This window comes from Lampris incognitus, chromosome 16, assembly GCF_029633865.1.
Source record: "Lampris incognitus isolate fLamInc1 chromosome 16, fLamInc1.hap2, whole genome shotgun sequence".
Classification (NCBI taxonomy): domain Eukaryota; kingdom Metazoa; phylum Chordata; class Actinopteri; order Lampriformes; family Lampridae; genus Lampris; species Lampris incognitus.
Window position 1 is genome coordinate 15,702,764 of NC_079226.1, and position 24,353 is coordinate 15,727,116.

Sequence of the window (24,353 nt, forward strand, 5' to 3'; positions counted from 1 at the left end):
TGGAACGCAATCTGTGAAAATAAGCCCACTGTAATGATAGGGAAAGGGATCAGTACATAAGCTATTAACTTCAAGGGTCTTTTTTTATGGTTCCAAATTAAACTTGAAGCACTTTTATTATGTGACTTTATTGCAGGATTTTTAGTGGGGGCTGCAGGTGTAGATTTGATGTGATGATGGTAGTTCTGTGCCGCTAGATTTTGGACAACAACAACAAATACAACGGTAACTATGACCGAAAAGATGACATCCACAGTGATTCAAAACACACAATCAGTGTTGATATGGTCGTTTCTGGTATTAACAATTATCTTCTTAATTGCTAACCCCGGTGGGGCTTTTTTTGTGCAGATTTGAAAGTATGCAATAGCCACCTCTACTCTAGCTTTGTCATTGTGCTGTTATGCTCACCCTAACACTTTCTGTGTCCCTTTAGTTAGAGCAAAGTGAATTCCAAACACCCCTAACAAGACTCTTAATGGCTCATTTGCAGCTTGAGAGTATGTTGGCGAAAACTGATGAATGACTTCTCTCCATCGAATTTAGCGCTCCTCACCTCCAGCCCACTTCATCTTCCAGCAACACGTAGCCTCCAATGCTTAAAGCTGAAATATTAAAGCCCCCCCCCCATATGTTTTGAACTATCAGTGTATTGTTTTTCCTACAAGCCCCCTTTTGTCATCTCCCCTGCCTATACTGCTCTCTCAGCAGTTTACAGCCCAGCCAAGGTCATTGCTATTATTCCCCCGCCTCATATGAAGCACAAGAGACTAGGGGAACAATGGCATAGACAAAGGAAGGTCATTCTCACCCAGCGTTGATGACCACATTTTATCTCCAGTATGAACCTTCATGAGCGTGGTGCTTGTCCAGAGCAGAGAGCCTCACATTAGATACGATGACATACTAGAGCAATTTGGGCCCGCCTGTATTTTCAGCCGCTGCGTGGTTATTGTTGATGGGAGTGTTGATGACCGATGGTGCCTTAACAGGGACTACTATTTGTCTTGCTCTTCCATGCCTGCCAGCAATGGCTTTTGCATGCAGTTTTTTTTCCTCGTTATCGTTCACATCTGCTGCATCTGTTGTGTCTCTTCATTTTCTTGTCGATCTTCAAAGATGCCGATTTCATCCAGTCAGGCTCAGGTCAGTCATGTGACCTGCGAATTCCGACATGGTAGGGAAGATAGAGGAAAGGGTCCGCCATAGGCCTCGAGTGGCATTAACCCCTTCATCGGAAATGACAAGGTTAAAAATCCCCTACAGCGACCCCCCCCCATATCCCACCCCACCTCCCATCCGCACCCACATTCTAGATCTGTCACGACGGCAGCTCAGGGTGAAAGCCTTTGAAGGAAAATGTAGGTTAAATACACAGAGGAGCGGATCTTATTAGCGTTTCCCTGTGAGAGGAGTCATTTATTTGATCTCCACTCTTGTTGCATAACGAGAAAGAGCATGAGAGCGAGTGAGAAAGCCTTGAATTATCCATGTTTGTTTCAGAAAAGCACATTCTCCCTTGGTCGTTGTCGACTAGGATCCAATCAACCTTAATGAGAGCCCTGATTCTCTCGGAGACTAACTATTTTATAAGCCTTCCATCCGCAGTCTATAGGCTTCATGACACAAATATAAATGCTCTTCGGATATAAATACTGTGCGGTGCGCTCCCTCTTTGAACCCAAGCTTTGTGTAAAGGATGAAGATATTCATCATGCAGCATGAGAAAATTTGGGATTCGCACAGTATTTCACGAGAACCAAATGCGTCATGGTCTCGCCGTCGGTAGTCATTTCGATCTGTTTTGGTCCCCCTCATGTTTTTGTTAGGCTGATTTCGAGCCGGAAAAACATGTTTTCACACAGGCTAGGCCAATTTGATGAAGCTCAGCTGCAACCAGAAGATTGGACATTGCACTATGTTCTCTCCTCTCCCACTTAGACTGGATCCGTTGCTTAGCCATTTGTGTGTGTTGTTTGTTAATTTTACTAACTCCCGTTAGTAATTTAATAACATTTTCCACCTGTGAGACCCACATGGGGTGTCTGGCCCTCCTGCATACTAAGGATTTTTTTTTTTTTTGTTCCATTGAACCAGACAAATGGAATCCACCAGCTGTTGCTTTCCAGTCCTATCAGGACTACATACTTCACAACTAGCCTACACATGTTGTCATTATGTCACTGATTTTGAGTGAGACACAGTAGACAAACCAGATCCTGCTTCTTTTATACCCACATGGGGCTTGTTGTTATTACATTGGTGCATTTCCTTCTGCTTGCATCTCGGTAAGGAGTGACAAGCCCCGACTTGGGACAGTGTTAAAGGGGAGAACTCCTGTCTTTTTAAAGCCCATTTGCACAATGTCTGTAATGTTTTATGGATACACATTTTAGCGAGAGTGAAATCCTCTTTCTGTCTCCAATTGAACTGTTTTTCCATGTGTTGTGCACAGTGGCTCTGTGGTAGCAGAATGAACAAGCCTGTCTGCCTACACTCAGCACAGCCTGCCCTGTACCGTCCAAGAATCTGTAGATTTGGCAGGAAGCTGAGTGCCATCCCCTGCTGATTACACACACACACGCACACACACACACACACACAAATGCACATACTCCAGATTGTGTTGGCATATTTGCTTCCATAAAATAGTTTTATTGGTAAAAAATATAACTACTTGCACAAGCACACTGAGACAATGGCACCAGAACTTGTGAGCAGGTTCGTCTTCATAAATATGCTCTGGCAAAGTAAGAAGTGCTAAAGCATCCACAAAAATAAGCTGCAGTTATCAAAACGATAATCATTGTCTTGGTTTATGCAGAAGAGCTGCAGCTCTTAAGACATTTAGGGCCCATGTATAAGCTAATGAAACAATTTGTTGATGACCAAGCTGCACAGCCACAGAAAAGAGAAATCTTCAGCTTCAATTTGCCCACTGAATCCTATAAGACAGAAATGGTTCGCGTTTTTTCCAGACTGTCAATTGTGTTATGTATATTTGTACTGGTCCGGAGAGCTTAGAATGCTCAGCCACTTGAAACAAACTGCTGTCAAACATGTAATATGAGCAAAGGTGCAGTTGAGTAGTCTTCTTATAAAGAAGATATGGCATGGACACAGTATCTTATATTAAAACAAAATGAAAGGCATTATCCCTCAGTAGTAAAAGTATGAGCTCATAAAGTATGAGGTCGTACGTGTGTACAGTAGAACACAGAGCTTCAACGAACAAGAAATCCTTACACAAACGAGTGTGACGTTTAAAAAAAAAAAACTACGTACTTGGGTCTTCCCCGTAAAACTAGCCTTGCCTGAACTCATCAGGAAATGGTGCTGGGCTTTTGGACAGGAGGGATTACGAGGATGGCGAGTATCCCTGGAAAGCTGCATCGAACTGTACACAAGTATCGAGTTGATGAGACTTGATCTGCCTGAACAAGTCACAAACCAAAGAAAAAAAATGCCAACATGTAATTCATTTAGAAAACAATAAAATTAATAAAACAACCACAGGCATTAAAATTCATCATGACATGATTTGGCACATTCTCAAAACGTTATGTTTTGGTATTGGTTAACAATATAGCACATTCTTTACTTATTGCATTGGTTATGGTGCCTGGGCAGTGTGACGTATTGTCGAGGTGCCAGTTCTTTTGGCTATGGTCTGTGCTGGGCATGATGGGTAGTCCGGATGGGGTGGAAACCTGGCACTATTGGACTGCCAGCACTCTCAGTGATGCCCGCAGAGATGCCCCTAGCGTGCCGGCAGCAGCCTGTAGGTGGCGAGATGGGCTTAGCCATCTGCTTTCCCCCAGGAAACTGCATGTTTATGAGAGTGAGGGAGAGAAAGAATGCACTGCCTCGCATTCATCACTGCCAGGTCCTGTCGCTCAAGCAGTCATTTCTGTCTAGAAACAGCATACCTCCCAACCCCTGAACACACTTTGGAGCATGACTACATGAACTTGTAACGGTACAGCTGACATATGAGTAGGCGGGAGTTAAGTGTGTTCATGCTTTCAACATGCATCTGTGCTCCTTATCAAGGTTTGCATCCATGCGGCATGTTACGAGGACAGGGAAGAGAACTGACAGGTGATAAAAGGAAAGATGGTGTAGTCAAATGGCTGCTGATGCAGACTCTGAAACCCTCGGCAGGTGCAGACCAGTTGCATACGTGCTCCGCTGATGCACTCAGAAAACAAAACACATGTGGGGAATGACTCAAGCCTTTTTAGATGCCTGCCACACAGCCGCTCAGTCAACTATGACTCGAGAACTTTCCCTCTCTCTACCACTCTCTTGCTTTTATTGATGTCCCATTGTACAGCTTGATGGGTTTTTTTTTTAGTGGTTCTAGTTGCATTTCATATTGCATGTCATAGAAACTATAGCAGCGGACAAAAACAATAAAAAAGCAACATTTCCCATTATCTTTGTCTGTCTAACAGAGGGATGTTGCCTCATGTCACTGGTTAAAGGGGATTAGTAATAGTAACCCTGTGTAAGCATGGGCTCTGCAGAGAGCTTATGGAGCCATGGAGAGAAAGATCCCCCCACTGCCACCTCCTCAAAAGCACTGAGTGGCACACACGGACCCACAGACAATGAAGATATTTGGGTGCTGGATTCTGTTTCCATGGCAGTGAGGAGGTGGATAGAAAAATGAAAAGCACATGCTAAAGCCTAAGTGTGTGTCTTGAGGGGTTTTGTACACCAGCATCCATGTGAGGCTGCATGGGTGTGAATGTCTGTAGGCGTGATGTGGTTTTTGCCAATATGTTTAGATGCGTAGAGGTGGCTGTGCATTCTCTATGCTTGTGTGTGTGTGTACCTGTGGGTGTAAAGGGGTATACAAGTGTGTCCGTGGGTTTGAGCATATGCACAGAAAGAGTAGCTGCTAGCTGGAGAAGGTGGGCTGTTTTTTGTTTGAATGGAAAGAATCCGCTCTGTTGGAAAATTGAAGCTCTATCAATTTCTCTCCGTCTCTCACCTCCCCTGGCAGGGAGAGAGCCAGGTATCTGTTGGGCTGCATCTCTGTCTAATCTTTAGCCCATCAGCCTCTGTCTACTGCTCCTGACAGTCCTCTTTGAACTATTTCAGCAGGCTAATGTTTCTACAGCTTTTCAGGCACAGGCATTGTGTGGCTATGACTCAGTCTTCTACCAGGCATTCTGCTGTATTAATACACTGAGGCTCCACACAGCATGCTTTAGAGGCAAAATATCAACATCATTCTATTAGCTAACAAAAATATGACCATTAATTTCCATCAGTTCCACCTTGGCATTCTAGTGGATGGGTATACAAAAAACTGCAATGTTTTGCTATGAAAAGGTTGCCACTACTGCCGCCTCTCTGAGGCATCGTATTGCCGACTTAGCCGAATGGGAGGGTACCAAACGATTGTAAATAGCAGCTAAATGATTGCTTTTTTTTCTCTCTATCACTTCAAACCTTTGGCGAGGAAGGGGGGGGGGGGTCTGGACCGGAGGGTTTCCTTGACTGTTTAATCCATTCCCCAGGGAAGTATTCTCGGTGATTTACTGATGAAGGTTTATCTGCATTTGTTTAGTGGTTCCCTCCAATTCTGCAGCACCTTATCCTGGCGTTTCACACGCTCACACCCGCCGTCTGTTCCAAGACACTGGTTTGGGAATATATCCACTGCTTGTGCTTGCAGAACAAACAAACAACAACAAAAAAGAGAGAGGAGCAAAATACAAGAGGGGTGAAAAAAACGATTCAAAGTTGTTGTCCTCCTCCCTGCTTTTTTTCCCCCTCCTCCTCCTAGAACCTGGAGTGTAGTACAGCCGTGACACGTATTTCTCCCCCTGGCTCATCGCCGTTTAGCCCTGGCGTGGGCAGTACTGCTTTATTACACATAGTCTTGCAGGCTGTACCCTGTCTTATTGTCTAAGGGAGAGAGGGAGCAGTATTGGTGCTGGAGCTCCTGCTGCTGTTGCTGAAGAAGCTGTTGTTGCTGCTGCTGGAGCAGCAGTTTGTCCGGTGGAGGCAGCAGGACCAGGTCCTGAGGGCCGTGCCTCTTCCCCGAGCAGGACATGCAGAAGATAGACCCCCCAACAAAGAGGAAGCCTGCCGATATGAAGGCAACGTACACGGCACCGCCAGGCTCGAATTTATTGCTCTCGGGCACACTGGAGTCCAGGAAGTTGGTGATGACTTCATTGGTAAACCAGGAAGCAGGCACCAGGCACAGGAAGCCGGCGGCCACGAAGCAGCCACCACTGGCAATTGCGGCATGCCTTTTGGAGCGCCGGCCACCCCCCCAACGGGTGCATTTAAGTCCCAGGGTGGCCAGGCAGAGGCCCATTGCAGCCAGTACACAGCACAGCACCATGGTGGTGCGGGCAGTCTGCAGGTAGGCAGGTAGTGAAAGCACAGAGTACTTGAGAGTGCAGCTAAACATGCCCGTGCTGTACCATGTACAGTCCATCCAAAGCCCTTGCATCTGGGAGATGGCTGTGATGATGTTGGAGCCCACGTCTGCGCTCACCTTCCAGTTGGGCAGAAGAGTGGCTACCATGGCACCCATGATGCCCAGCAGTGCCAGGACAAAGCCAAAAATCTGCATGCCAGTGGAAGCCATCCTCTCTGTCACGCTGATGCAGATGCTGCTGCTGCTGCCGCCGCCTTAGCCCCCCTCCCTTGCTTGGCAGCATTCACCCAGCGCCAGCCAGGCACCACGACCCCCCCTGCCCAGCCGCCGCACTCCCCTCTTCTAGTAGTACACCAGCTGCCAGTCAAATCCTCAGCTCCTCCGTTCGTAGCTGTGGCTCCCCTGTACCGGAGGAGAGAGACAGAAATTAGAAATCGAATTGAATAGTTCTCCTCGCACTCTCCCTTTGCTCATCCCACACAAGCGCACACTTTTCTCCAGGGAAAGGAAATAGACATGATTAAGAGCAGGGTTTTGGCTGACCATCCGTAAGCAAGACATTGGGATTTGTGCGTGTGTGCATTTTCTATATGCTGTCTGCCTCTTCCCCGTGCTGGCGCCCCATAGGGCTGTTATTGGAGAGGGAGAAATGAGTTTGTGGTATTTGCACTGCTCAATAGCTATGTGGACTTAAAGCTGCAGTGTCCTTACCCATTAAATGTAAGATTCTAGCACCCTGTCTTCAGTGCCTTACACTCCAAACGCACCAGAGTCTGTTTTAAACAATTTTATATTTGACGTGTTTACCTTACTAAAAAAAAACCATACATTCCCGTCAATTGCCCCCCACCCCCCAAAAAAACCAAACTTTACAATCGCAGTTTTGTTTTTTGTTATCAGATTTAATCGCCAATTCAATGCGCCTCTCTCCACCTTCAATCAAGACTGACAGTTCATTTCCAAGAGCGGACTATAAGAAGCCCAAACGAGCAGAGTTGATCATGCAAAACAAGCGGATGTTGAAACCCCTCACCTCGGCTGGTGCAGAGCTGCTGGCTGAGGCGCGTCACGGTGATCTCTGTCAACACACATGCACACGTTGAAAGACGGGGCGAGGGTCCAGCCCGCAACGACGCGGAGCCGTTTAAGAAGTCGTCCATTCCCTTAACGGTGGCGGCAGATCATCCCCGGTGGAGCGAGACAGCCCGGCTACACGGACCACACACACACACACACACATTCTCTCTCTCTCTCTCTCTCTCTCTCTCTGTCTCACGCACACTCTCGCACACAAACACACACGCACACACACGCCCTCAGCCCGGAGCCTCTGTGAGCGCCGCCGTCTGACCGAGGCAGGCTCTCCGCGCCGGGCAACAGTCTCTACGTCACGACTCTGAAATAACTCATTGTGAAATGCTGCCTTCGTCTCGTCTCACGTCGTCAACAGCAGCAACAACAGCAGCAGCAGCAGCAGAGTGTATGCGATGTTGTGACTCGTAATGTCAGGATGAGCGGATGTGTGGAGTTGGTTTCACGTGTGACGTTTCGGCGTGCGATCGAAAACGGCGTCCTCCCGCGTGCATTGCACGAGAAACAAGCCAGACGCGGGATTAGAGAAATGTTAATTTGTTTTTTTTTATGTTTTCGAGAATTAAGGCGGGATTAAAATCGAAATTAATCATCATATAATTTAAGACGAAATCTTGACAGAGTTCACCGGCTCTTTCTTTCTTTCTTTCTTTCTTTCTTTCTTTCTTTCTTTCTTTCTTTTCTGCGTCTCTGTTGTGAAGATAGTAATTTTGGAAATTGCCCGAGAGACGTGGAGCCGTATCGTCCGCTAACCTGTGACGTCACTGAACACCCGGTGCTTTACACTTCATACAATGTAGAAAAAAAACCTTTGTTAAAAATTTTGTACTGGTATTCCTCAAATTACCTTAAAATAAAATACAGTTATAATCTATTTCTTCATTTTGACTATTATGTTTTGGAAATTATTATTACTAAATAAAAAACGTTTTAACACATCTATGTATAGTTATCACAACTAGCCAACAAATGAGTATTTCTAGAGAAAATAATATGGCCTAACTTTGTAAAATTAGCCATCCAACCCAGGTTTGACCAGATCTGATGTAAACACAATCCACCACACACGGCTACAATTTGCCAGGAGCCAAGACATTCAAACTCCAGGCGCTAACCCCACTTTCCTTCCATCCTTAAACTGGCAGAATAAATTGGCCGATTGACCCGAAACATGGGCAACCCGAGGAAATCGTTTTCTTGAGTCGTTTTGTAGTTCTGTGGAAGACTATACTGTATGACCATCCGCTTATGATTCCTTCTCCAAAATCAAGTTGGCTGTACTGAGGCTTGTTTTTTGTTGTTGTTGCATTTTCCACCTTTATTTGACAGCAATAGTCGAGAGAGAGGGAAAGAGACAGGGGAGAGAGAGGAGATGACATGCAGCAAAGGGCCTGGGCTTGATTCGAACCCAGGCCACTGCAGTAAGGACTCAGCCTTATGTGGTGTGCGCTCTACCAGGTAGGCTACCGGGGCGCCCCCGGAGCTTGGTTTTGAATTCTTGCCGTGCTTTGACCAAATGTGCACCTGTAATTTAGTTCAATTGTCAAACTGTCACTCTCATTTTTGTTTATTTTAGGACAAAAAAGTCAAATCCAACAACTCCACTAGCTTTATATACGGAGCATTCAGACACATAATTAGAATTGCGTCCTCCCAAGTTCTTTGTAGCGTTATTGTGTTAGTGCGCTACTGCAGTCAAAGATATGAAATTCCGACAGCATTTCAAGACACGGGCTCTTAGGAGAAAACCGGGAAACCCATTCAGATTGAGATGAAAGTAAATGCCTGTTTGGATTATGGCTAGAATAGATTGCTAGATATCGGTCCTCTGAAGATACCTCTGTTGTTTTTGTAACGTACCAGAGGGCCCAAGGCGCATGTGCATGCCACCACGCCAAAAGTGACCCTCCCCGGGGCATCATCTTCATCAGCAAGTACTCATTGCTAGGCTAAACCCACAGCTGCTACCCCTCTTGTCTATCTTCTTCTCCCATCTGTGGAGGACATGGAGCAGGGAGGGAGGGGCCAGGATGGCCTTGATTCGTGAATGACAAAGAGGACGAAATGGGAGACAGAAAAAAAAACAAAAAAACAAATAGGACTAATAGATGTGTTACCCTTGACAACACAGATGGATGTGTGTGTGTGTGTATGTGTGTGTGAGTTTTTGATGTGCCCGTGCAGCAGAATTATGTTAACAAAGATAACAGCCAGGCATAGATAGACCTTGGGGGTTCGGGGTCATTATATGCGGATTGGCTGCTGGTGATTGATTTGTTTATCTATTGATCTGTTTGTTTAATTTGACCCAGTGTTCACTCCATCCCCCACTTTGTCTCCAATACACAACCCCTAAGAGACCCGCTCTTGAGATGAGATCTGGTGAGCGTAGGAGACAATAAACACTTTGGCAGTATTACCTGGGCTTTGCTGCTGCTGCTGCTGCTGCTGCTGACCTTCAATACTACATCCTCAGGGCATCCTTGTGGGATGCCACTGCAGCAAGATGGGACATCCTCCAGTTGTCTACAGATGCATTACAGCAAGACGTGCACATGTGTGACTTGTCTCCTTGTAACCGATGAAATCCTAAGTGCTGATGCTGGTGTTGTTCGGCAGGAAGGGAGATAAATAAATGAATAAAATGGGAGTCGAGAGAGGAGGGGGTGAGAGGAAATAAAGGTGGGGAGGGAGAAGAGGAAAGCACTGTTAACATGTACCCGGGGGAGTGCAGATGCGTGATGCTGTGATGTGTGAAGACATGGCAGGCTATTATAAGCATGGTCCCTTTTTTATTTTATCACCTCCCAGCCGAGCCCCTACCCTTTCCGCACCATGGCTCCAAGGCACAGCCCGACCCTGCCGCTTCTTCCTCTTCCTCCACATAAGGGGAGTTTTATTGGTCAATTTGCATTTTCTTTCTAGTGCCCCTCTCCCCCATTTTTTTTTGTTGTGCGTAATTGCATTTTGCGCTTATCGTCCGGCAAAGGTGGTTTATTCGTGTTTGAGGTCCGAGGTGCAGTGTGGTAACTGATGTCGCTGTCAGTGCAATCGTGTCCTGTTGTGGGGGCCTGTGCCCATTTTCACCAGGAACAGAATTAGTAAATCCTTCAGAGGCAAAACAGTAGTGACATGTTGTGAAATAGCCGGGGCTGGGTTGATTTAAAAGCTCCTCACACATTTTTTTTCTCCACTACTGGGATTGAAATCCAAGTGCACAAGCTGGTGTGGCATTTATGATTCTTAGAAGAGCCGGTCAAAATGAAAATAATGACTGGACTTGATGGGAACCGTTTCTCTGTGTTTAGCCCTTTGTCTCATTATCCTCATTCACGCAGTTTCTGCTCTGTTCGTTGCAAGTTTTGGATAAAGTTTGTCCGTCAGGAAAACCTCTCTGAGGAGCTGAACTGCTCAAGGACGAAGGCTACATTTCAGTCTTTCTATCAATGTGCCCAGGGCGATTTTTCAAAGAGGTTGAGCAGTGCACTGGGCAGCCTGTGTAGGATGCCAGAGAAACACCATCCCACCCCCACCCCATCCCCACCAACCACGGCACCTCGGTACATTCAGAGGCATCGACTGCCGCCTTCTCCTCTCTGGGAGCCTGTCCTGCTCCAGTGACATAATGGAGGTTGTCTTCTCAAGGTATTGTCATGATTAATGCAGCATTTCCCCCCTTGGTTGTGGGATCCGAGTGGGCTTTTTTTGTCTCATGTATTCCAAAGCTCAGTATTTTTTCTTTTTCTTTTTTTTTAAATTTCCATTTCCCTGCTCCATCTTCGAACCTGCTGTTACATAAGGGCATGAGTGTTGGTTGTTCAGGTGGTATAGCTGCTGGTGCCCCAGGGCCCTGCCAGCTCATCTTGGTTCCGCTCAGAGGGATATGACAAATTACCCCTCGCACGCCATTGGGCAAGGACTCGGGGAGAAAGAGCTGTCAGAGGTGGACATGGGAAGTGGGATTTGGAGAACCGCAGGAGGAAGCAGGGGGTAATGGAGTTCCCTGCTGAGGTATGGGAGGGTCAAGCGCATGAAATATGGAAATGCAAAAGGGTATTAATATGGATGTGTGAGCATTGTGTGGAAGTGGGTCAGAATAGGGCTTGAGCTGTGGACATAAACAGACATGTGACTTTTAGGGAGAGTTCTGTTATAATTTGCCCTCTTTGAATGTCGTCCCGTGGGGGAATATGGGTACCTGCAGAAAAAGGCCTGCATTTTGATTGGAAATGCAAGGTGTGTTGGGTTTTATTGTTATATTTTTCAGCATGCTAGATAAGTGTGCAAGAAAAGAGGCTTTAAAAATATTCTACCAAATTAGCTGGAATAAGAGTGAGAGGAATTTCTATGAGCTTGAACATAGCTCCTTATGTAATGAGCCAGTTTGAAGGCCAAATTCATCTAGAAATCTTTAGGCGTTATGATTTGCTTGTTTCTCCCTCCTTGAATAGAGCAATTTCTACCTCCCTGCTTTGCATGATCCCTCCTGCCACACATTTAGAGAAAGAAGGGTGAGGAATGGGAGTCAGAGCAGGGGAGAGATAGTAAGGTTGTCGGAGAGGGTCAATAAGTCACTCTGTGATCTCGGTTCAGGATCTCTCGGCAGACGCAAAGCATTTGAGGGACATCAGTGGAAGAGGGGAGTGAGGGCATGCTCAAAACACCTGAGCGGAGGGCCAGGGCGGCGGCATGTGATTTAAGATGGAAGTTCCTTGCGTGTTAAGGTTATCAGGGGAGAATTAATGGCAGGCAGTGGGATATATTACAGTGGTGCTACCTCGTGAAGCCGTGTTGCGATGCCGTCCATAAATCATGGAGGCAAAGTGACTTGGACAAGCCGATGGCTGAAATGCTGCTGGCTGTATAGTCCCAATATCGACTTTTCCCCCACGCCGCTGTCTTAAATCATGGAGTGCGGAATACAAATGGCCTAATTATTCCAGCAGAGAGTGAAATTAAAGGCATTCCCTTTTACGGCGTCTTCCAAACAGATGGTGGTCTGATCTTGCATCACCGAGGCACTGATAAAGGCATACTGCAACCAGATAGAAAACACTCAACCTCATCCCAGCATGTCCATGTGACAGGTGGAGGAATTGATTTTCATAATGCAAGGTCCGTTCCCCTCAATTGATGCACCCACACCTTAAAATAGCGCCTGCTGCGCTGTTACCCTTGACATTTCAAATGTAAATTCTGAATATAATTGGGTGAGTGCATTAATTACTGGCTTATCTGGAAGAGTCCACGACCCACTCTGAAAAGCCAAATAACCCGTAAAGTCAGCTTATAATGCTGGCTCGTGTTGAGCACTACAGATATTGGTGAAACAAGATCTAGGAAAGTCTTGCTTGATATTGGTCCTGAAGTAGCGCAGACAACCATGGAAAAAAACTAAGGCACTCCATCTTCAGATGAAACAGTAGAGCGAATTTATTCTTCGAGCATATAGGCAACCCACACAAAAATTGGTATTGGGCCCCCCCCCCTTTTTTTTTTCTCCCCAGTTGTACCCGGCCAATTACCCCACTCTTCCAAACCGTCCCGGTCACTGCTCCACGCCCTCTGCCAATCCGGGGAGGGCTGCAGACTACCACATGCCTCCTCCGATACATGTGGGGTCGCCAGCTGCTTCTTTCACCTGACAGTGAGGAGTTTCCCCAGGGGGATGTAGCGCATGGGAAGATCACACTGTTCCCTCCAGTTCTCCCTCCCCCCACAAACAGGTGCCCCAACCGACCAGACGAGGCGCTAGTGACCAGGACACATACCCACATCCTAGCTTCCCACCCGCAGACACGGCCAATTGTCTGTAGGGACACGCGACCAAGCCGGAGGTAACACGGGGATTTGAACCGGCGATCCCCGTGTTGGTAGGCAACAGAATAGACCGCTATGCTACCCGGATGCTGGGGTATTGGACTTTTAAATCGTCAACTTAACAGCATGTAACAGCTGTGCCATGCTTATAAATTTATAAATTACCTAATTCCCCTGTGTCAAAACATCTTAAATGAAACCCAACCCAGGGGTCTGAAGCTCTGTAGCCTAGAGGACTGCCGAGACAAACACCTCCAACCAGCACTGGCTCACGATGTGCCACTGCAGCAGGCAATCGAGGCAGCACCCAGGCATCTCTGGGCGACACAGGGAGCCGTAGATCTGATAAGAGATCGCGCTGCATATTACAAGCAAAGCTGAAGACCGGCACAGTTATGTGAAGGCAAAAGAAAATAAACAGCTCATTAGGGAGCCGTTGCGCATCCTTGGACCACTTTAGTTTTCCTCCCCCTATTATGAGCAGAAGTCCCTAGCCCAGGAAAATAAAAGGAGACAGCCGTGAATATAAGGGTGAGTCACCCAATCCTGTAACACAGGTTCAGAGGATGCAAGAGGGGCTCCTCAGGGCAGCGTTTCTCAACAGGGGGGCTGCTGTGCTAAATTAAATGCCCCGCGTGCGCATGCATGTTCTTTCCCATCTTCTCCGTTTAAATACTTACCTAGACACACGTGTTACATCATTCTTGTTTCTGGCTCGTAATTCCCGAAGCAAAGCCCTTCTATTCAAGATCACTCCTTTCTTCTCTGAGGATAGAGACTCGGGCTGCCACCCCCACCGGCACCGCTGACCTTATTCTCTGGAGCCCCCCTGTCAGTCAAGTCAGTCCTATCAACCAGTCAGCGAGCGGTCCATCTCGGTGCCCTCCCACCGGGTAGATAAGGGTATTATACCAGCTATGGAAAGACTGACAGACAACCGGCTCTGCTCGGCTGCCCAGCGTCTGGCTGTGCCATTGGTTCAGCCGTGCTGTAGCACCTTAGATGGCAAGGCTGGAATTGAAAGCTGTCATGTGAGACACCCTCAACTCTATGGAACAGAAAAGATTATGGGGTTTGGGGTTTGTGTTTTTTGTCCCGTGTTTTTATTCCCTGCCGAAGCACAGCGCATTCTCAAATCCTGAGCGAACGTCGAGGGTCGTGTCTTAATTCTTATGATCCTTTTGTGGCCTTCAGCAAACGAGGACTCGACAGTCCTTTGGAGGGGAGCACGCGAATGAGCGAGAGAGCGAGACGGCGTGTGAACGTTCGCGCTGGAAAGACTGTACATCTGAGGCAGAGATGAGAGATGGGGGGGGGATGCTAGACTCTGCTGAGCCTGGCACAATTACTTCAACAGTTTGTCATATCAGTTTAGGGCTGACAGAGGAGCGGGGGGGAGGCGGCTAGTGAGGACCTGGAGCCGGGGTTCCCACTGCAACCAGCTCCAATCACCAGTCCTCCACCTCCTCGATCAGCGTGGGAACACAATGCTGGATTTGTCTTGCTAGGCTTACCCTGCAGAGACGGCCTTCATTGTATCATAGTTCCTGTGAAAGCAGACTAAAACAGGCTATCAAACCCAGTTTTCAAAGCTGGACAGGACAAATCAAGTGAGACTAGAGTTTCCCTGTCCTTGCACAACACCATGTTGTTTGGTTTTTGTTTTTTATTTTTAGATGGGAAGAAAACATGTTTGAGACCACAACTAACAGGCTTCAGTGCAGAACCCATGCCCGCTTGGTTTTCCATGCCCGGATATGCGAGCACCGCGGCCGGCTAATGTGCCCGCGCATTTGATTTACATTCACATGCTCTATCGGATTCACCCCCCCCCCCGCCCCCCGATGGAGGAGGTGGTGCAGGAGAGATGGGGACAAAGAGAAGTGTGCCTGAGTGAGTCAGACTTGGAGGTATTAAGAAACACGCTGGTGATCCAGCACCAGGCAGCATGACCAGAGTGGAGAGCGAGAGATGGAGAGAGAGCGGGAGAGAGAACGCTCGGTTTCTCTGGTCCAGCGCACAGGTGTTACTGTGGCAACCGGAACTTGCTTGCCAGCCAGATATGCTGGCATACGCTGCGTCATCTTGCTTTCTAGCCTTTCTGTTCTTTTCTTTCAGTCTCTCGCACACACATTTATTTATATATATATATATATATATATATATATATATATATATATATATATATATATATATATATATATATATATATTTGCCAGGCTGCCCTTTTCCAATATTTTCTTCCACACCTCTCATTTTCTTTTCTCCACACACCCACCTTCTCCCTCCTCCTTCTGTTATTTTTTCTCACTCCCACAAGGACGTTCTCCACAATCTAGCTTTAAGGTCTGTGCTAACCCCCTTGTGGTTTGTATTTCCTCTGTGTGTGTGTGTGTGTGTGTGTGTGTGTGTGTGTGTATGTAGGTAGACGTGGGAGTAGTTCACTTCACCCCTCTGGTACGTCCCCAGATCCAGCAGCCCTTCAAGCTCGTAGAGAAAGTCGTCAGGAATGTTTTCCAGTTCCGCAGGAAGCACTGCCGCAAAGGAATTGAGTAAGTGCTATTTCTCTGCTCGGTAAAGCCTGAAAGACCCCCCCCCCCACCCGTCTCTCTCTCACTCTAACTAGTTTTGTCTCGCTCACATCTAACATTCTCTTCCGGTTTCTGTTGTCTGCCAGCGGTTTCTTCATCTCATCATTAATAAGAACAACTTTCACTCTTTTACCTGTCCTTCCACCACTTACGTATTCACAAATGCGCACAACATTAAAGGCTCCTGTAGCAAAACGCCAAACATCAGAACATGCTCCCCTGAGCCCTGTGCAGAACTGGAACAGACATGACCACCTGCACACGCCCACATACATGTGCATGCTTCCCATCCGGTGCTTGTTTCTAAGTGTATGTAGGTCCAGATAACAAAAGAGTGTAAGCTCTGTAAAAGAGAGGAGCAATAATGAGTCACAGCGTTGTCGTAGGGAGACGAGGCAGCAGCATTACTTATGCAATGGCAGCAGGTTGGTGGTGCCAGAACCAGATTGGAGAGGAGGCACCAGTACTGAAGCACCCCGCAAAGCATCTGTCTGTCTGTGTGTGTGTGTTCGGGGCTTGTATGAAATTTCCCACACCACGCTGAAATAAAAGCCTACACAAGGTGTTTATAGTTCTGTGGCTAAAATTTAAAAATGTAAGATGTCCCCCCCGTCGTTATCTTTCCAGGTAATGAATATTCTGTAAAGAGTGAAAGACAAAATTTGGAAATCATAGTTCTTTCATAAATTTAAGCAGCCGGCGTGTAAGTGCAGTGTCTTTGCGTTCCTTGTCTACATCCATGCCAGCGAAACATTAACAATTCATTAGTGATCCCTGCTTTATGTGGGGTTTCAATTAATTTCACAGTTTGTAAAATAATTGCTGAGGGATCATTTGCTCCTGCGTGAACGTTATAATGCTAGCTATTAATGTTGCATGATCGTGAGGATATCAAAGCAACCTGAGAGTACGAACACTAATTCCTTTTCTTTTTCATGTTCTCATTTTTTCCCTCCAGAATGCTGTTCCCGGAGGCACGTCGTCTTGAGCTGACAGAGACGCTGATGTGCGAGGCAGATGTGGACCCCATCCTGCGCCCAACGGAAATCACCATCCCCCAATTCAGGGCACTGGCGGATGCCTACGCCCACCTCTGCGCCCAAGAGCCCAATCTTCTCACCTACGAGTTCAGAGAGGAACTGAGGCTAAAGCGTCTCGGTAGGCTGAAAGGCACATCTCCTGGCACGCTAGCAGGTGCGCCACAGCTAAGCCTTTAGCCGCCCCGCTTGAAAAGACAGGCGTTGGCAGCACATAAATAAAGAGAAACCCCGCTAATGGCCTGTCGTAGTGCAGAGACACAACAGACTGCTCTTAGCCTTGACATTTCCACCTGGCATAAGCATGCATTTTTAAAGCCTTCTGCTCCTCACCCCTGGAGGCGATGGGTATCTCGATCTTCACAGCGTCCTAAAGACAGCGACAGCAGCCACAATGTAAATAAAAGAGGTAGGCAGGAGGCTGCACAAACTAAAGCAGATTTAGACCCAACCCAGGAACTTGCTCTTGTGGATATGTCAAAGTTAAGCTGTTACAGGAGATGGAGATGACTCTGGTTAGCTTTTAAAATGAGAGGACTGGTTCCCAATGCCTGGCTTATTCCCTTTCTGATGTTCCGACTCTTACCTCAGATCCAAGTCTCTCAGCGCCTCGTCCTCTGGGAGCTGAAAAAAGAAGCCCGAAAGCATTTTCAGGGTGATTTAGAGAATGGGAACAAGATAGTAGCGCTATATCCAGGCCATTTTTCTCCTCTCTATGTATTGCTCATTCACCAGGGAGATGGAGCGGAAAGGGAGGAGGAAAAGTGCTCGAAATTTGTCAGCCCAGGATAGACTCCAGCAATACCTATGAGAGGGCTCTCATGTTGATGCCTCTATTAAAATGAAATTTTCGCAGGTAATCTATTTCACATAGTTTAGCGTTTGAGTGAGGAGACACTTGGTTCATTTTGCCTACTGCATGCTCACCCAAAGAGTTCTGTGACATAATGTTAATATTTTTTTTTTTACTTACCTGGCAGTACTGGTAAGTAATCCTACCCGATAGTCTTGTTTCGATCCGTTTTTCTGAAAAAAATGTGTTATTGATGTAACCTGCATTCGAAATGCACATTTGCAGTTCACGTATAAAATAAATGCACTGCATACATGTTGAATCAGAACAGCAAGGGCTCGATTTTCCTATCAGCAAAAATCACTGTTTCACACCTCACTAAGAGCAAGAGCAGATCATTGCCAACAGAATGTCGTAGCGCTGTTGTCCGCCAGTGCAGCAGATGGCCTACCGAGTTCCACTTGCCGGAGTGAAAATTAACTCACTTTGGAAGCATGGTGGATGTTAATCTAAGACCCTGATCAGTATTTAATCAGATCCACATATGTTGTGGCAGACAGGTGTGCGTGACTATTATCCTGCCAACCACGATGCAGTCCGTTAGTCCACAGTAGTGCACGTGTGGGCTGACGTCAAAGAATCAACGAATCGATCAGAGATGATTTACTCTATGAGGGGTAGATCATAACTCTTAACATGTTTGGATGGTGAACACCGAATTAACGCAAATGTTTGTCGAACTTGGGAAAAAAAACAGTTTCAAAGTATTTCCATGGGGTATTGAAGACATTCAAAATGACCAGCATTTAAATATGTTGGGGCAGACCACTCTCGAAGAGTGTTGGTCGGACAGATTTCCCAAGAGGGAAAATGTGTGCGTGTTCCTCTGTGGAAAAGAGACAAAATTTAAGTCGGACATTCTATCTCGGTAAAAATTGACCTCCATTCATCCCGTCCACATCCCTAACGATAGTTTTCTCTCGGTGACCTTTTTGCCCCGTGGCCCTGGCAGACCATGAGCCCCCCACACACCAACATTAGCATATACGTGCTCTCATTAAGTGCAGAGTTTTCACATTAGGTATGAATCAGTCACAGTTGTCTCCGATAATTCAGATCACTGGTTAATTACAGCCACCATCTTATGACTATTACGCAACAGATTGTAATTTTTGATGACTGGGGGGGGGGGGCGTCTTCGCGGGACAGCCATGCCAGAAAGATGACCGGGGTATGGCGGTGCCGTGGATTTCCCTAGCTACAGCGCCCACCGGGAGGGCCCCTGCTCCTCACGGGGTCCACCCCCCCCAACGGCTCGGACCCTTTAGTTGACTGGTTAGTGCAGTCGCCCGTGGTGCGGGATATTCAGGTTTGATTCCCGGCTGCGGCGGATTCCCGGCTGCCCCCTGAATTCGCTACATTGGTGTAATGAATTCAGCGGGATGGTGAGACCGTGAGGCCATCGGAGGCACATGCACCGAGAGGCGTTAGGGAGCCGATATACTGAAACAAGAGGGACACGCTTCCCAAAGGAGGGGGGGTAGTGTAACGATCACGGATGACGAGACTCACTAGCCCTTGGCTAACTGGTCGGACCCTTTAGTTGACTGGTTAGTGCAGCCGCCCGTGGTCCGGGCTACCCGGGTTTGATTCCCAGTTGCAGCAGCGGCTGGCTGGCTGGCCGCCCCCAGAATTCACTTCATTGGTAGAGAGACTATATCGGATGATCCGCTGTGGCGACCCCTAACGGGGGCAGCCGAAAGTAGTAGTAGTAGGTAGAGAGACTATATGCAAGAGACCGCATGAGATGAAAAAAATGTATTACAGTATTTAAAGTCATCTTAAGGACAAATCTTTGTTCCTCCAGCATTAAAAAGAAAATGCGTTATGACCCGTAACATGCCCTTGTGGTACATGTCCTGAAATGTACTTGCCAAATTTCGAATTTACCTGCATGCGACACTTACCTGATATTGATTTCAGACTCGGCTATGTTTCCATTAGCTCCCGGAAACTAAAGACTTTACTGTGCTGTTTTGTTTTCTTAGTGCGATGCATCCTGTGTCCCACTTCTGTCATAATTATGCATCCTATTGAGGATCTATACTTTGGTCACAAGACCAAGCTACATCGTTTTGAAACTTCTGACAGCCATCAACGGCAACAGGAAAGTAAAGCCCGGGGGACTGAATCTGAAATTGGGCATACTCCCTAAACAGCTGTGATTCACCTGACAGATGAAAGCCGAGCTGAAAAGCCGAGCTGAGTCGACAAAGACTTTGGAGGAGCGTAATTGAAAGTACTGTTTCCTCAGCTGCCATTCACAGAGTTAAAAATGTTTTTATTGATGTAATAATTCCTTATGAACAGGGCATTCACATTCATTGGTATGCTAGCATTTATAGGCATGTCAAAGTTGAGAGCTGAGAGGAAAAATAATGTACGAGTCGTTTGCCTTGTACAATACCTAAATATGTACTCTATGCTGTGGCGAACCAGTACCTTTACAAAAATATGTATGTGTTGCATATTCCTGCCTTTTACCTGTACAATGTCAAGTATGTAATAGGGAGTATATAAATGTTTAAAATTTACACCTGTTACTTTGTAAACAAAATATATACAAGACACATACAAACATAAAAAAGAAACATTGCAGTTTAAGTCATTGAATTGAGCGGCGTCATCTCAAAAATACCTCTAATCCCAATATGTATATTGGAAATTACAATCTTTAGATTTAGACTACCATAATCCAGTAGGCTACATTTAAAACGGTTTGAAAAAGTGTCACTGAATTGCATCTTTTTTTTTAAACAAATGGACCTTCCTTTTTTTTTGCAAACAGTTCAAGCCTTCACCCAAAATTTTACTTAGCTAAGGTATTCAAAATCAAACCTACCAATAAATAAAAAAAATATCATCAAAAACAAACTCATGATGTACAGTTACAAAAAGATATTTCAAATATATAGGCAAACAGTGTACTTTAGTGCACAAAATACAGCAAAAAAGGCAGAGTTGCAATGTGGCAAATTTCCTTCCCATTCATTTAGTATGACTTCCTCTGTCCTCAGGAAGTCTGTCTAGACAAGCACAGCTCTTAGGTTGAGTCATATTAGTCTGTAGCAGCTTCCACTCAGCTCCTCCCTTCCCACTATACTTAACGGATCTAAAAAAAAAATGTCAGGGTAGCTAATGGCAAACTTCCATGTCCTTAGAGAAAGAGATTCATGCAGTGGCTGTAAAATGGCCAGCCACTGTGAGCCGAAAGGAAAACGAGGGGGTATAAACCGCCTCAGACCATCGAGATGCCATACAGGCAGGTCCGAAGAAAAGGCGGGGCCAACACCGATGGGTGGAGCCAGAATATGCATCAGTGCTTTGCAGATTCATTGCAGTCATTATAATTGGGACAGTCACCTTGCCTCGCTTCTCTAGATTTGGGATGGGGACCACACACGTACACGTCGCAGCCAATAGGCACCCTTTGTAATCGGCCCTGAAAGATCAGATGGGGTGGCTTGCAAAATAAACACAATGTTGAGTCATGAGGCACATCATTGCCACCACCACCTATTTGGGAGAAAGTGGTGTACTGCCAGGGGCTTGGGTTAACCTCTAAACTTTCCACCTAAGACTTTCGTTCTGGTTATATCGTTGCTTAGTCGCTGTCCCTGCGTGGCACTAAGAGGAAGCGCCATTGCCAGTGTCAGTGGCCCTGCTTTCCGACGGGTCATAGAAACAGTCCTCGTTGACCACTGACGTCAGACTCTGAACGCTGAACTCCCTCTCCAGCAACTCATTGAGGTCGGCCACTCCTGATGACGACGCCTCCGCCTGGCCATCCAGGGACCTGCTGTGCTCTTTCGCGCACAGCAGCGCCCCCTTGCTCCGTCTGAAGCTGTTGCTAGATTTCCTCTTGACCGGGTTGAAGTGGCTGCGCATCAGCTTGGGCTGGATCTCTGGGGTGTTCACCTCCGCGCCCTCGGGTTGGACCCGGGGGGCCGGCGTGCACCTCGCGGCAGCCTCCTCGGAGAGTTTAAGTTGGAGGAACTGAGCCTCGATAGCGCTGGTGGGGGAGTCGCCTCTGCTGCTTTCCTTCCTCCTCGTCTTTCCCACCGCCTCGCTTAGCCCGTCGTTGTCATCATCGCTCAAAATATCCGACTCCTTCACAGAGGTGGATGGGGGTTGAGAGTGTGGCCCAGAGCCCTCAGACAAACTCAGTGAGGTGTTGGGGCAGCGGGGATCTGATGGGATGCATGGTGGGGGTAATCCAGAGGAGCTGTGAGTGCTGCCGCTCAGGCTGCCCTCATCCGAGTCTGGCCCCGGTTTGAGATTCCCCATCTGGGCAGGGGGGTCGAGGAGGGGCTGCTTACACAGCCAGGAGGCTCTGGAAGTACCTGGTGGGAGTGATTGAAGTCACTGAATAGCTACTCTTATCTGACCAGAACACGCCTTCATAACGTGTTCCTCTAGCCGTTTATGACCTAAAATGTAAATGCTCTGAGCCAAGTAAAACTCAACATTATGGATAATACTTTATCAATATTGAGACAGACTTAAGGGAAATGAGCATTTACATAAGGTATTCATACCAAGCATTCCATACTTCCACTTCCAAAGCCAACTCGTTTTAAAGGTCAGGGTCTAACCAGTGAGAATTTCCTGTACACCCTGCGTTTTCCTGAGAATCATTGTTTTCATGGGTTCCCCAAATGAGGGAATGGCTTTCTGTACTAGCAAGAAAAATGTCAGTGTTTTAATATAGAATCTACATCTTGTCAGCTTCATTAAAGCTGCAGTAGGCTGCCTGAATGTTATTCTTACGGCAGCCCCCTCCACAACACCGGAAATTGTCCGGCGCCATCAGCAGGAGATTGTGTGGCGTGCTTTGCTAAATGCTCACCTATCCGGGCAGAGGTGGGCAGGGGCGCCAGGCGCTCCTTGCAGCCCCTGTCTGACGTGCCATCGTTCCTCATATTCCTCTTCACGTTCTCCCTGAGGATGGAGCGGATCACCTTGATGATGTTGACCTTGGACTCTGGTACGCTGGGGGAACATGGGAGACTTTCATGAACACAAAGTATGCCGCTTCACATTTACTTTCTGTTCCAATTCTCGGTATAAAAGCCCTGCAAGACAACGCTATTGATCTTTAGGATACAACATAAAATTCACCTAATGTGGATATGTAATGGAATAATTACGTTTATCTTAATAAAATATTTGTTAGTTGAGGCGTCTAAACACCACCATCATTGAGGCTTTGCTTCACCCCAATCCTACCTGGACAAAATGGGCTCAAGTGTGTTTCTTAATCTATGGACAGGTAGGACATTTATTTTTGGGGAATCCTCCCATTCCAATGCCAAGTATTAATCAGCTCGGGTTCAAGGGCGTTTTAACATTCATTTCTGTTCAAGTATTTAAAGAATCCTTGTTCTCAACGTGTGTGACGGGCAAGGAATTGATAATGAGTCCAACAAGTGTTTCCTTTGGCATTTCTGCCTCCACATTGCCATTCTAACCTGCTACATAGCTGGAAGACAGTCTCTGGTCTTCCCTCCACTTCAGACTTGGTATGAATCAGCTCCCAGATACAGCTGGTTTCTGTGCCCGTTCCTGGGAGAGGGATGGGAAAAAATGGAGAGGCTTTTAATCAAGCAGTCCAAATATGGTTTACGGTTTCAAAAGAAGATGGGGAGGGAGCCATCTCAAATTGAACAGACGTGCGTGTGTGCGTATGTGTAGGAGGGAGAGAGAACAAAAGATTTAGGGGAAGCATTTTGCAAGTCCTCCACCCCACCATGCAAAAAAAAACAACAAACAAACAAAACAAAACTGGGAAATCCACTCATCTCAAGTATTGCTCTTTACTTTAGCAGTGGGAGGGTGGAGAAGGAGACAGTATTATGGCTAGGCAAGCTCCCAGGCTAGTGGGGAGGGGGAGCTAAAACTATGCAAGAGCACCAAGTTGTTAATGTATGTGAGCTGAGGATTCACCTGCAGTGTTCCCCAGCCGGACCTGCAGTGCCGAGAGCGGGATGAGCCAACGAAACTTGAACGGGTCTGCATCTCCGTGGGAGAGCGCTGAGCGAGGGTTGGTCTAGTTGTCACACACACACACACACACACACACACACACACACACACACACACACACACACACACACACACACACAAACACACATAACCAGGCAGAGAGATGTTAAGTACTGCACCAAAGCAGCAGGGAGTAAATGTGAAGGAAAGAGAAGATGCTTACCATCTTCTTCTTCAGCTTGTTGTTCTCCCTGTAGACCAGTATCACTGCCTTCTTGAAAACTGAAGAGAGCGAACACATCAGCATCTTTTAACCATCAGCGCTACACATTGGGGAGACTTACAGAAGCACTTTTGATGATGGCTATAATCCTTAAAGCCTATATCTGCACTACAACCATAGATACTGAAATTTACCATCTATTTCCATATTGAACCATACAAAATACCGAGAGCATTTTTTCTGGACACCTAATACAGCTGACAATTAAGTAATGAAAACAACCATGATGGCAGAAAAAGAAAAAAAAATGGACCAAATAATCTAAACTCTTGTCAAATTTGACCAT

The 24,353-nt window shown here is 46.7% G+C and overlaps 3 protein-coding genes across 4 annotated transcripts in view; 1 reads left to right on the plus strand and 2 right to left on the minus strand.

The window, feature by feature from the left end:
• The window catches only part of tfb1m (transcription factor B1, mitochondrial), a 33,084-nt gene extending 15,087 nt beyond the window's left edge, over window positions 1–17,997 (plus strand). The window contains exons 7-8 of the mRNA XM_056296130.1: window positions 15,743–15,870; window positions 16,868–17,997. Of these exons, the coding sequence (XP_056152105.1) occupies window positions 15,743–15,870; window positions 16,868–17,126 (387 nt within the window). The 3' untranslated portion in view covers window positions 17,127–17,997. The remainder of the gene's footprint in view (window positions 1–15,742; window positions 15,871–16,867) is intronic.
• LOC130126555 (claudin-20) lies at window positions 5,885–6,616 on the minus strand. Its single transcript, XM_056296131.1, has one exon. It carries the CDS (start codon window positions 6,614–6,616, stop codon window positions 5,885–5,887), a length of 732 nt encoding a protein of 243 aa, XP_056152106.1.
• An 864-nt stretch (window positions 17,998–18,861) lies between the features above and the next one.
• The window catches only part of tiam2a (TIAM Rac1 associated GEF 2a), a 90,910-nt gene continuing 85,418 nt past the window's right edge, over window positions 18,862–24,353 (minus strand). For both annotated transcript variants that reach the window (XM_056295561.1, XM_056295562.1), the window contains 5 exons: window positions 24,008–24,066; window positions 23,746–23,848; window positions 23,271–23,364; window positions 22,649–22,791; window positions 18,862–22,142 (listed from right to left, as the gene is read on the minus strand). In XM_056295561.1, coding sequence (XP_056151536.1) covers window positions 21,427–22,142; window positions 22,649–22,791; window positions 23,271–23,364; window positions 23,746–23,848; window positions 24,008–24,066 — 1,115 coding nt within the window. In that variant the 3' untranslated portion in view covers window positions 18,862–21,426. The remainder of the gene's footprint in view (window positions 22,143–22,648; window positions 22,792–23,270; window positions 23,365–23,745; window positions 23,849–24,007; window positions 24,067–24,353) is intronic.

Coding starts and splice junctions, on each gene's coding strand:
- LOC130126555 (XM_056296131.1), bottom strand. CDS start 6,616: ATGGCTTCCACTGGCATGCAGATTTTTGGCTTTGTCCTGGCACTGCTG.